At 41.9% G+C, this 14,204-nt stretch overlaps 1 protein-coding gene across 2 annotated transcripts in view; it reads left to right on the top strand.

The window, feature by feature from the left end:
• The first annotated feature begins 11,363 nt into the window (after positions 1-11,363).
• HIBADH (3-hydroxyisobutyrate dehydrogenase) overlaps positions 11,364-14,204 on the top strand; it is a 102,056-nt gene continuing 99,215 nt past the window's right edge. The window contains exon 1 of one of the 2 annotated variants that reach the window (XM_080666434.1): positions 11,364-11,610. In XM_080666434.1, coding sequence (XP_080522560.1) covers positions 11,520-11,610 — 91 coding nt within the window. In that variant the 5' untranslated portion in view covers positions 11,364-11,519. The remainder of the gene's footprint in view (positions 11,611-14,204) is intronic. The other variant, XM_080666435.1, reaches the window with a different exon arrangement.

Genomic DNA, 14,204 nt, shown 5'->3' with positions numbered 1-14,204 from the left:
TGGAGAGTGTGTGTGGAGGGGGTATTGAGGCAACTGCAATTCTTGTGTTTCAATTGCGCCACCATGTGGCTGTGATGCCAGCAACAGCCTAGCCCTAGCCCAATATGACACCTTAGTTGACGGGCTGAATTTCTAGTGTCTCTTCTGGAGGTAAGTAAAGCTAACTGCCCAGTCCCTAATGTATGTGGATTTCTTATGGTAGGAGATGGGCATTGGTTAGAAATAGGGAATTACAGACAAGAAAGACACTTTTTAATGATATCAGAGGGGTATAGATGGGTTCTTATTTTGAACCCTAGGTTGGAGAAGTGGAGTTTATAGGTAGTGGTGTATTGGAGTTGGCTTGTGCCAGTTTGCAAGAGATAACTGTTAAATTTTCAGGAATTTTTCAAGCTGGTCATGAAAAATTGACTATGTATGTTAGGTTTAATGACAATAGATTTATTACAAAATGAGTTAGCATATTAGGATGTAACTCCATTTGTCAAATCATAGTTTAATTGCAACCATATGTTGGTTACAGATACAAAAGCTTGGCAAAACTCAACAAAATAATTCTGTAAGAATCCATTGACTATATGGGAGTTATAATAAATAATAAATATTGTATATGTTATATTATTTGTAAATTGTATGCCACACATCTTTTATATTATAAAAAGTAATACTAAATATACACACACACACACACACACACACACACACACACACACACACATACTTTTTCCCCCTGTAGAGTTGGCTGTTAAAAATTTACTAGCACAACACTGCTTATAGGTTATATGTTTATAATAAATTGCTAATAAGAAAATATGAATAATGCATCATTTCATTTCACTCACACCCACTTAATTACAGACTAGTACGACTCCATTCTGAGTCACACTCCAACAGCCTACAAAAAGTTCAGGCTGTTACCAGCACTTAATAGGAATACCCATTCATTGTTTGCTTCATTTCCTTAAATGCTTTGGTGGTAAATAGACAACTGAATTCCTATAATGTCTATGCTGATACTTTAAAATCACCCTGAAGTGCTAGGTGACTAATATTTCTGAAAGGTGACATTTCATTCCCACCTAAATAGCTCACTTTCATATAATTATATAAGAGGTTAGATCTCACCATGAGCTGGAAAAGGTAGGTAGGTTGTTAAATTATTCTGCATGATAACAACCAACACAATTATTCTGAGACTCTAAAAATTAAGGAGAGGCTTCCCACTTGAATGGTAGACAGTACACATGTGTTTGATCTGGCTGCAATTAAAATGAAAGGAACAAAAATTAAAAAAAAGGAAATGAAATCCCAAGAATGAAAAGAATAAGATGAAAATCACTAACAGATGAAGATTTTTATTTATTTAATTATTTATTCTAGGGACGTCAGAAAAGAGATGCAACCATGTGATGGATTGAACAGAGGGAAGGAAGCCACAAGTCAGATGCCATCAGGAGGACCATAGGAGTCATCTGTCCATAAACCCTCAGAGATATTCTGGGGTTGGAAACTTGGAGTCAAACTGTCAATTTGTTAACAGAACAAGATAATATTCAAGGACTCAGGAACTTCCTTTCTTAGAAGTTACTTGATGTACTTACTTGAGAAAAAAACGAGAGGGAAGAAACTCAGAAAGAAAATGACCTGCAATACAGAAAACATGGACCTAACCCAGTGATCAATGAGCAGAAATCCCAAATGACTGGGAGTGCTGCAGGCCTAGAAATATCTTTCCAAGTTAGAACAAGAATTCAGTGGGGACCAAAAAAGGAGTATCTGTAATAAGAAAGGCATAGATTCCATGTCACAGATAGAATAAATGAGGTGTTGGAAGATATTTGAGCATGCTGAAGAAGGCATGCTACTTTTCTTAGGGGGAAAAAAAGGCTATTAGAAATTCTAGAAAAACAAACAAAAAACAGAAATGAAGTTGTGGTTCAAATATTAATCAATCTAAAATATAGCATAATATTGCCCTAGCCAGCTTGGCTCAGTGGATAAAGCATCATCAGCCTGCGGACTGGAGAGTCCCGGGTTCAATTCCAGCCAAAGGCACATGCCTAGGTTGTGGGCTCGATCCCCAGTAGGGGGCATGTAGGAGGCAGCCCAGCAATGATTCTCTCTCATCATTGATGTTTCTATCTCTCCTTCTCCCTTCCTCTCTGAAATTAATAAAGAAATATTCTTTAAAAAATAATAAAATAAAATACGGCATAATTTTGAACACAAGGATAAACTATTTTATTATGATATCAAATTTTAGATCAACAAACAGGAGGAAAATAATTTAATGGCTATTGCCCAAATCCCTTTTATCCATTTTGGTAATATCTATTAAAAGTAAAATGTAGCCCTAACTGGTTTTGCTCAGTGGATAGAGCATTGGCCTGCGGACTCAAGGGTCCCAGGTTCGATTCCTGTCGAGGGCATGTACCTTGGTTGCGGGCACATCCCCAGTAGGGGGTGTGCAGGAGGCAGCTGATTGATATTTCTCTCTCATCGATGTTTCTAACTCTCTCCCCCTCTCCCTTCCACTCTGTAAAAAATCAATAAAATATATTTAAAAAAACTTTACTCTTAAAATATATATATATATATATATATATATATATATATATATATATATAATGTATACACTTTTTGACCCAGTTATTCTATTTCTAGGAGTTTATCCTCAAGTTTATACTTACATCTTTGTTCAAATATGTAAATTTAAGCATGACCATGTCATCATTATCTATATGGGCAAAAAGTAGAATCAAAAGAATTGCGGTATTTTCACACAATATTGTACAGCCTTTAAAAAGAATGAGATCAGCCCTAACCGGTTTGGCTCAGTGGATAGAGCATCAGCCTGTGGACTGAAGGGTCCCAGGTTCAATTCCAGTCAAGGTCATGTACCTTGGTTGCAGGCACATCCCCAGTGGAGGGTGTGCAGGAGGCAGCTGATCGATGTTTCTCTCTCATCGATGTTTCTAACGCTCTATCCCTCTCCCTCCCTCTCCGTAAAAAAAATCAATAAAATATATTTTAAAAAAAAGAATGAGATTAATCTATATATATGATTTTAAATGATCTTTAAGATACATAAATAATAAAAAGCAAGATGTAGAACGATGTGTATATTGTGCTTCTATTTGAGTAGAAACAAGAACACACACACATACATTGTGAAACTTACTCTGTGGTTGACTCTAGAGAAGTGGATAATGTCTAAAATGAGATGAACATTTACTTTGATTATCCTTTTATATTGCTTAAATTTTACCATGTGCTTAACAATTTTTCAGCTTTAAAATATTTAAAAAGTGAAATTTAAAAAAACTCACCTTTTCCGTTAGGATACTTCTGCCTGAAAGTAACAGAAACTCAGACTGCATTGAGTTTTTATTGGCTCAGTAACTGGGAATTCACGGGTCCACGTAATGGAATTCCAGAGCAGAGAAAGCTTCAGGTTTAGCTTAATCCTGCCTGCCAAGACTGTTTGTTATTCCTCTGTTTGTTGGATTCGTCCTTACACTGACGTTTCCCATGGCAAAATGCTGCCTTCACATCTGCCTTCCTCAATGTCCAGAGAAAGAGAGGGTGTTTCTTCCTGTGATTCTCTTGTAAGAACGAGGGAAACTCTTCCTCAGAAGGTTCTGCACTTCTCTTTTCATCCAAGCTCGTTTCCATGTTGCTCCTGAAGCAGTCCCTGTGGCCAGAGGAATGCATGTGCCGATCAGCTTACAGTTCCAGCACCATCACTGTAACCAAGGAGATGGGATCATCTTAATTCAAAACAATCTTTCCCTGGAGCTGGGTGTGAGTTTCCTCTGATGTACGTAAGAATCATACTGGTACCTGATCAGGACACTGTTAGGAAGGGGAGGGAAATGGAACTATGAGTAGGTGCCTTATAGGCAACAACAATGACCATTATTCCCACCCTAGTCTTCCTCAATGCTATGATAAAAGCCTTTTCACTGCTGTCTTCACAATATGATCCTACTTCATAAAATTATTATCAAAGAAAACTAATTAACTTATCCTTTGCAGTAACAGAGTGAAGCCTGGTAATAATGATCATGATATGACCTTTGAAAAGATGTAATTTATAGGATGCTCTCTCATTTGATACAGAATAGATCATTTGTTAGATTATCATATTACTTAGAATATAGCCATTAGGGGAATAGAACTATATTCTTCAAAAATGTCAAGTTTGGAGGGAATATAGAATGACGATTGTCATGGTGAATATGCAATAATTATAAACTCCAAATTGGAATTCATTAGGTTTAATTTTTCCTCACTAATGATTGACTACAAAGAAACAACGTGAAGGTTACGAAAAGAAGCAACCTTCCCCACCCTCCAAAAATAAGTCTGACAAATAAGCAACAGAATCTTCCATTGCCCAAAACAGGATCAAGTAAAAACTACCATGGACATTCTGTCTCTCCCAGGCCAATTTAGAGTAAATATTGGTTCACCAGCAATACCCCTAATTTGAAAGAATATATGCACTCCTGTGTTCATTGCAGTGTTATTTACAATTACCAAGATTTGGAAGGAGCCCAAGTGCTCATCTGTAGATGAGTGGATAAAAGCGCGGTGGTACATTTAAACAATGGAATACTACTTGGCTGTAAAAAAGAGGTAAATCTTACCATTTGTGACAACATAGATGGACCTGGAGGGTATTATGCTAAGTGAAATAAGTCAGTCAGGGAAAAACAAATACCATTTGATTTCACTTATACATGGAATCTAAAGAACAATATAAACAAATAAACAAACACAACGCAAACAGACTCCTAAATACCAAGAACAGATTGTGAAGGCTGCTTTACGAAGGGCAAGTGCCCTCTTAAGAAGATGGCCTAAATCTGAATTATTCTGGTATTCCATTCATGGACTCTTGGTCGTGGATTTAGTGGGAATGGGAAGTAGACCTGGATCTGAAATGCCTTACAGAGGGGTTCCAAGTATGGCTCTTCCGCCCCCCGAGTTCTGCAGGAGCAGGGTGGTCTGTACTGTTCTTGCATGTTGCAGGTGCATGAGAGAATTTTCAGCCCAAGTGTGAGCAGGTAGAAGTGATACACAAACTATCTTCATCAATAGCACCATTGCCCCTGGAATGGACCCAGAGAAAAAGGCAGGTGTTTGATGAAGTTGCATGACATCGTCCCCTAACAGGCTTAGGGGACAGGAAAAGCAATAATAGCTTCTTGGGAATCATTGACTTATCTTTTAGCCAGCGGTATCTTTTGCATTTGTCTGACTCATGAAAGAAGTTATGTTGCATATGGGACTATTAGAGTCCCTACGGAGTCAACACAGCTCTCTTGAAAGGGCCCAGCAGCCCGCTCAGTTTGCATCCTGGCATAGCAGAAAGGCCTGGATCCAGGTCTTGTCTGCTGGGACATGTAACTGGCTATAGTTTCCCTAGAGGTCTTCTTTACTCCCAGTTCACACCATGTACTAACTGTCAGGGTGTTCACAGAGTGCTGCCAACCATGGACAGATGTTGGGATTTCCTTTGGAGTCACTGGAAGAGGTCTGCCGATCTTTGAGAGGTTGGACTATCCAGGTTTTTTAATGGATGACCTGGGATGGAGTAGCTTTCCGATTTGATCTCAAAGCCCATTAAAACCTAAAATTAACCATTGGAAGAATTAAAACTCCAGCCTTAACTTCTAGGGGCCCATAGCTACTTAGGGCTTCATTCTGAACTTGCTAAGTGCTAGGGTTTTCGTGTTGTTGGTTTTTTTGTTTTGTTTTGTTTTGTTTTTAGGTGGGGTCTTTAGGCCTTCATGGTGAGGAGCTGTTTTTGTACCCTTTTAATTAAGCTAATCTGGCTTTTGTGTGTGAGAGCCTACTGAATGTGTATCAGGGCACCTGCCCAGGTGTTTCCTTGGGACAATGGCATTGGAGGCACCAATCTATATTGCAAATGAATGCCTAGGAATAGCATGCATTACAGGGTTGCCAGCTTCCTGACTGTTGTGGCAATGGCTGGATTCTGACCTCTTGGCCTTTCTCTAGAGCCACACTGTCCAACTTGGTAGCCACTGGTCATATGAGGCTACTGAGCACTTGAAATGTGGCTTGTCTCAATTAAGACGTGCTACAAATATAAAACAGTCGCCAGGTTTCAAAGAGTGAGCATGAAAAAAGAATGTAAAACATCTCATTAATAGCATTTAATATTGATTATATGAGGAAATGAAAACATTTTTAATATATTGGGTTAAATAAAATACAATATCAAAATTAATTTCACTTGTTTCTTTTACTGTCTTGAAATGCAGCTTCTAGAAAATTTAAAATGACGTGTGGCTTGCATTGCATTTCTTTTGCACGGTGCTACTCTAGAGGATAGTCAGTGTGACAGGTAGGCTAGTGAATGTGTGGCCAGAGTCTACAAAATCCTAAATATTATCTCTGAGTGGGCCCCCACTACTACATTTAAGGCTTTATGACTTTTTGTTGTAATGAATCACAGCCACGAATGTGATTACACTAGAGGCCCGGTGCATGAATTTGTGCACGGGTGGGGTCCCTTGGCCTGGCTGGTGATCGGGGCCGATCAGGGTGGCAGGAGGTTGGCCAGGGGGAGGGGCCGCAGGAGAAGTGCACTGACCACCAGGGGGCAGCTCCTGTGTTGAGCACTACCCCCTGGTGGTCAGTGCATGTCATAGTGACTGGTTGACAGGCCATTCGGTTGCTTAGGCTTTTATATATATAGATGCTCAGTTCTGGGTTCTTCCAGAGAATCCCTAAAACTAGTCTTGGAGACCCTCAACACATAAAGTAATATACAGAACCCACTGGAGGAAGACTTGAATGTGAGTAAGTTTTGGTTTGATTTTTTTTATAGAGTTAAGAGTTGGAGCCCCCTAGATACACCTGACATTACAGAATGTGGGTGGGAGACCCAAATCACTAAAGCTAAGGTTAATAGTTTGTGGAAGACTGGCAGCTGATGTAGACTTCTCAAAAGCCACCTGTTTACCCTGGCCAGTGTGGCTCAGTTGGTTGGAGTGTCATCCTGTACAATGAAAGGTGGTGGGTTCAATTCCTGGTCAGGGCACACATATACCCAGGTGTCGGGTTCGATCCCAGCCAGGGTGTGTAGGAAGTAGCTGGTTGATGTTTTTCTCTCACAACAATGTTTCTCTCTCTCTCTCTCTCTCCCTTCCTCTCCCTAAAATCAATAAAAAGCATATCCTCAGGTGAGGAAAAAAAATTTTTTTAAATACCAAAACAAACAAAAAGAGACACCTATTCAGTTCTAAATTTTCCATGAATTTCTTCTTTATATCTTCTGAGACTAATTTCTTTGCTGAGACTATTATTTTTTTTTACTTGTTTTAAGTGTGTTCTAACTGCTCAAACATTTTGTGATGCCTGCTTTAAAATCTTTGTCAGATAATTTTAACTTCTCTGTCACCTTGATATTGACATATCCCCCCCCATTCAATTAGAGAGATTCCCATTTCTTGATAAGAGTAATGATTTTCTATTAAAGCATGGACGTTTTGTGTATTATGACACTCTGGTTCTTATTTAAACTATTTTAGCTGGCTTTACCCGACACTGCTCTGGCAAGGGAGGGACTGGAGAGAGCACCATCTTTGCTAATGCCAGGCAGGAGTAGAGGTCTAGGTTCTCTATTCGGCCTCTGTTGACACCACTGGGTGGGAATAGGGCTCCTCATTACTGGTGGACTGGGAGTTTCAATTTTCCACCAGGCTTCCTCTGATGCCTCCCTAGCTAGCAGGGGTAGGAGTGCCTCATCACTGCCCCCCATGTGGCATCCACTGGCACCACTGTGGGGAGGGGTGATCTCCTTACATGGGGCAGTGATGTAAGTCCTGATTCTCCACTTGGCCCCTCCTCTGATTCTACCCAGGCAGGGACAGGGAGGGGTGTCTCGTTACTGTCAGGTAGGGGTGGAAGTCCAGGCTCTCTATGTCTCCAGTGATACCTTGGGGGTGGCAGAGGGGCACATGTGGAGGGGTCCTTGTTACCAGCCAATGGTGGGAATGTTAAATCCTGGTTCTCTATTGGGGCTTCTCTGACACTACACTGGTGGGTTAAGGAGTAGGGGGATTAGGGTGTTAGGATGTTGGGGTGTCTCATTAGATAGCCAGAATAGTGTGCAAATCTAGAAATCTTCACTCAGCCTTGGCTAGCACAGTGGGGTGGGGCCATAGGTTTTTACTGTGTGGTGTTTGTCTACAGCAGAGTGGTTATTTTCTTTTCTTTTTTTTTTTTTTTAAATATATTTTATTGACATTTTACAGAGAGGAAGGGAGAGGGATAGAGAGCTAGAAACATCGATGAGAGAGAAACATCGATCAGCTGCCTCCTGCACACCCCCCACTGGGGATGTGCCCGCAACCAAGGTACATGCCCTTGACCGGAATCGAACCTGGGACCCTTCAGTCCGTAGGCCGACGCTCTATCCACTGAGCCAAACCGGTTTCAGCCAGAGTGGTTATTTTCTAAAGTTATCTGTCTTGGTAGGCTGCATCTTTTTCATCCTTTGGCTAGAGAGCGTAGCCTTTCACAGGGACATTTTTGTCTGTGCCTGTTGGCATTTTCATGTTTCTGAGTTTTGGCTTCTCTAATACCCAATAAGGGAACATAAAGCTAAATGAAAACCCAAGAACTTAACACTCTGTTCCTCTTTAGGTCCTGAGGTCCCTAGCTGCTATGCCTTCTTTTCTCCACCTGCTTTATATATAAGTAGAGGCCCGATGCACAAAATTCGTGCAAGAGTAGGCCTTCCTTCCCCTAGCTGCCGGCACTGGCTTCCCTCTGGCACCTGGAACCCGGGCTTCCCTCGCAGCCCTGGCTTTGTCCGGAAGGTCGTCTGGTCTAATTAGCATATTACGCTTTCATTATTATAGATGTTCAGATGTTAGTTGTATTTATTGGGAGGGACAGAGAAAAATATACCTATCTCATCTTCCCAGAAGCAGAACTGAAGAGCCTATAAGGCACAGAAACACAATTTTAAACAAAACTAGTAGCTGAGACTTAGGGAGAAGTTGCAGTGCCTTGCACACAAAGATATCAGGAAGGCAATGGAATAAAGAAAGCCAGCCATAGGTAGGAACTGCCCTTGCAAATACAAGACTATCCGCAATCACCTTCAAATAGTAATCCTTAAAAATCATAATGCTTTTGATAAAGTTCCATGAAAATCTCAGAGCCTTAATTTATAAATCAGTATAGGGCTTCTGAGAGCAGATATTAAACTACATGGTGTAGGCCAGTGGTCGGCAAACTCATTAGTCAACAGAGCCAAATATCAACAGTACAACGACTGAAATTTCTTTTGAGAGCCAAATTTTTTAAACTTCAACTTCTTCTAACGCCACTTCTTCAAAATAGACTCGCCCAGGCCGTGGTTTTTTGTAGAAGAGCCACACTCAAGGGGCCAAAGAACTGCATGTGGCTCGCGAGCCGCAGTTTGCCGACCACGGGTGTAGGGCTATGGAGAAACTGTGACTTATGCCCTGATCCTGGTTGAGCAAAAAGAATCAAAATTTTAATGCCACTCACTTCCTTTTCAAAGCCATCACATCAGTTTTAAAAAAAAAAAAAAAAAGGCAAATTAAAAAGATCCCATGTCCAGCTTCAGGTCTGCCTGCTTCTATTTCTGACCCTCCTTGGAGTCCTAAGAGAACACTCACTGTTCATAGGAGGCAACCTTTTGCAAAGTAGTACTAATTTTCAAGAAAAGAGCCCTATAAACAACCTAGAGAAACAAAAACAGTAGCCCACAATAAAAATGACAAAAACAATCTGATTGGATATAAAATCTCAGGAGGACTGGGATATAAACTTTAGGAGCTGGGAGATCAATGGCTATGTTGTCCCGTGTTGTAAATAGCTCTGCTATGCAGGTTGACATAGTTGAAAGGCAAGCGCATTTCAGCAGTTAATTATAGAAACCTGTCCAGGGAGCTACATTTATTGGTTGCAGGAGGTCTATTCTAGCTAAAACCTAAATAAACCAAGAAGAGAGGGTCAGATAGAAAATGCTAGGGGACTGTTCCAATGGTAGACAAGATTTTTTTCCCTTTCCTTTTTTCCTCCTTCCTTCTTTTTGGTTGGTGTGGGGTAGAGGGTCAGGGTGGAGAGACAGCCAAAGAAGGAAACTATTTTTGTATCAGTTATAAATGGGAACCCTGCACTTGGTACCAGTTCCTGGAAACATTGCTAGCATGCCCAGAACCAGGAGAGAGCGTGCATGGAAATTATCCAATTTCTTTGCTTTTTCTTTAGGAACTTCCAACTCCCTGAGTGACTGCGCAAAAGGTCAAAGTCAAATCTGTTGATTCTGCTACTTAGATTAAAAGGTTGGGTGAGCACAATTTAGGCAAATGAGTAAATAAAATGAATTGGGGGGTGGGTGGGTAGTGAGCATCCTGGGGTTCCGATTGCCCTAGCTACTCCTCACTCACCTTCCTCCTGTACTACTCTTCTACAAAGGATTCAAGTCTTGCTTTTGTGTGTCCCTGACTCCCAACTCTTTGATGGGGTCTGGGGAATGGCAAGCCCTGCAATTATCACCAAAGAGTTGAGATTCAAATATGTACATCAACCACAGACAGAAGAATGAATAAATCTCTCTGGCACACATATACACTACTTTCTGGACGTTCATGTACCTTCAGTTTTGCGTACAAAATGGATGCAGAATTTTAAGACACTGGAGAAATATATATTGGAATAGAGAATATAACTTCCTAGTAATTCCACCTTTCAAAGAGGACAATTTTATCAACTTGTTTTCCTACTCTTTTTCAATTGTATGAAAGAAACTGTTGGGTTAAATGAAATCACATAAATTAAAAAGTTATGTTATTCATGGTAGGTTCCTGTCAATTGTTTCCCAACGAACAGACACTAAGAGTACTACTGCTAGCATTAAAAGACCCACGTATTATTGCAGTTAAAAACTGGTCCCATATTTTTAAAACTTGGGAGTTTCTTTTCTCACCTAAAAATCGCAGCAGCAGCTGCGAGTCACAGTTTAGTATTTGCTGCAAGAAGGCAACACATGCAGTTACAACTCTCCGCGGGGGCAGCTCTGGGAGTCAGGTGCTTGTAGGAGGCGTCAGCGAGCGACAGCCACCGCCTCCCACACGCCCTCCGCTCCTTGGTAAACAAGGGAACTCCCGCAGCCTGTACAGGAGGGAGGAGCTTGGGGGCGGGGCCAGGGCGCCTGATGAGGGTATTCAAAAGCCTTATTGGTGGTTCTCAAAGTGCGAGGACCAGCGAATCTTGATTGGTTCGCTCCCTGGATTGGCAGCACCTGTCCTGACGGGCGGTGCCTCTGGGTGCCGCGCTCCGCCCCTCGCGGGTGGGTCCCCGCCCCGAGCGGCAGAGCGCGTGCGCGCGCGGTCCACGCCGGTGCTGTGCCCGCCCGCCTGGCCGCGTACACTCGCAGTCAGTGGGCGAGCCGGAGCGGCGGAGCGGCGGAGGTCACAGCGGGGAGGCGGGGCGGGGGCAGCATGGCAGCCTCCTTCTGGCTCCGCGGAGCCGCCTCCGGCCTCCGGTACTGGAGCCGCCGGCAGCGGCCGGCAGCGGCCAGCCTTGCAGCGGGTAAGGACCTCGCGCCTCCTTTCCCCGTCCCTCCTCCGGCCGCCCACTTCTCGCGACCTGACGGCCGAAGAGGTCTTTTTTACGGGAGGCGCTGCGGTTGGGTCGAGGCTTACTGCCCCACATTTTGGCTGGTCCCAGGGCCTGGTGTCTTGCGCCGCTGTGTTTCCCCCTAATACCCTTGCCCCGAATCCAGGTGAATGGCGTTCAGCGCCCCTTTCGGGATGTAGGTAGGGGTAGGAAGACCTGGGGGTAGAGGGAATAATATTTGGGTCCGGGACGTGCTCCTCTGGAGTAAGTTAGGGCTCGAGGACCAGTGGAGGGCCCAGCCCCAGGGGCGACCTCGCATTCACCCCTGCGACCCCTGGCCTTGCAGCGCCGGCTGGCGTTCAGCTCCCTTGGGGTGCACCCAGGGCGGGCGCCCCCTTGGGCTGCAGGGCCTGATATTTGTTGAATAACCACCTTAATCGTACAAGATGGTTTTACACAAGTGGTGTTAATGCCAACCAGTTGGTAAGTCATTCAAGCAAAGTTTTAACTCACCCTTGACCCGCGAGGCGGGCTTCCCACCGCCCCTCCTTTGGAACCGTGCTCCCTGAAGATGGCACTTCTGTCAAATTATTAACCCAGACACTTCACACGTCTTCAAAATCGTGACCTGAACCTATCCTTCCTCCCTCTCCCCATAACATTACAAGTTAGGGAGGCTAAGCATGGACTTGGGAAGAGACAGATTTTAGACCCACAGATATAAAATCATTTTCATTTTCCAAGTGAAGAACCTGAGGCTCCTTGGGCGAGTGAATTAGGGCATCTATCCAGCAGGATCTGGAGCGTTATAGTCCTTGATTCTTCCTCATTCCTGCATTTCCTGGCACACCAGGATTCCTCTTTAATTGAAAAATTGGTTGATTTGTGAGGACACTGCCATTGTTTTCCTGTAGAAGTTTGAGAGTTGTAACACCGCACTGCAAGCTCATACTCAGGATTCTCAAAAAGCCTTTGTATTTTTTTTTTTATCTTTGATTTAAAATACAGCACTTAGGGAATTGAGGTCTTAATAGCTCCCCTTCCTCCCTCAGTACAAGCTAAGCAGAAGAGTGAATTTCCCTGACTTGAGAAGGGCAGGCTTCCTCCATGTGATGCAAGAGAACAGATGTCTGATATAGAATCACAATAACAAGATACAAACTCACTGAACCTGCCAACCTTTATTGTAACCTCTATTTGAGCTACTGTTCTGAGCTACAAAAAAAAAAAAAAAAAAAAAAAAAAAAGCCTCCCACTTTAGAGAAACTTAAAAAAAATTGAGTAGTCACTTTTCCACAGTAGCAAATGTCGCACCAGTTTTCACCTGAAGGCTCAGTTCTTTCCGTTTTGAGTAGCCAAGGAAGACATATGTGCTGTTTTGTGGTTTTATAATGTGTTCAAACGATGTTTTAATGAACTCTTGATGTACCTTTCGGGGTTATAAAGTTATTACAGTTCATGATGGAAGAGCCTGGGCCCAAGGCTATAATAACTGTCTGTAAACTGGAATGCTGTTCCGTAATGCTGGTGAGACTACTTCAGCACGTGATCTTGTTCCTTGGGTCCTTTGACCCAAAGATGCTCTATGGATATAGATTTATAATAAATTTTAAATAGTTCTTTTTTGTGATGATTGTTTAAAAACAACTCAGTAATTGTTTTGACTTTGGAATTGTTTTAAATGTTTCTGTTAATAGTTTGGTACAAGACGGTTAAGTTTTTTGAATTGGAGTCTTAAAAAAAAAAATCTACCTGCAACTTTGGAGCCTAGAGACATTAAGAAAAGAACCATGTCCAAATAGTAACACATTTAGTGTTCTGAAATCTGTGGATTATTTGTCTCCATTGTATGTTTAAGATGTTTATATCATAAGGGTGGTGGTACTATAAAGATCCATATAATTATTTACTACTTTAAAAAAATGAGACCTGAAAGTTGCCAGTTAATACTACCTCTTAATATTTAAAGTATCAAAAAGGAAATAGAAAAATAAGCAATATTAAACTACATATATTACTATTTGCTCACCATTTAATAAAAGTAAATTTTATATTTTACTTTAGAAGGTAAGTAAATTTAGTTTTATACTTTTTATACAGATTTTAAAAAATCTACACACCCAGGCCCTCTATAGTTTCTCTCTCCCTCCCCCAACAGCAATAAATAAAAAATTTAAAATATTTAAATAACCTGACTCAAAAAATGAAAGTCTTTATAAAGTAAGTCTCCATCCTTAGTTTAGTAACTTTTTTTTTGGAGGGAGGGAGCGGAGGAGAGAGACACATCAATTGGTTGCCTCGCCACCACCAGCCAGGGGAATGAACCTGCAACCCAGGTATGCGCACTTGACTGGGAATCAAACCTGCGACCCTTCGGTTCGAGGCCTGACGTTCTAACTACTTAGCTACACTGGCTGGGCTCCAAGTAGCTTCTTTATCCATCAGTATCACCTTGGTATTGTGTAGACTGGCTTTCTACCAGCTTGATTTTAGCTACGTTGTCTAACTCTACTATTTCTACACATTAATGTATGTGACTTACTTAAAGGAAGATGCATTATTTAAGT

The sequence above is a fragment of the Plecotus auritus genome (assembly GCF_963455305.1).
Source record: "Plecotus auritus genome assembly, chromosome: 4".
Lineage (NCBI taxonomy): Eukaryota > Metazoa > Chordata > Mammalia > Chiroptera > Vespertilionidae > Plecotus > Plecotus auritus.
The sequence above is the reverse complement of the archived record's forward strand: the minus strand, read 5'-3'. Positions and strand labels throughout refer to the sequence as shown.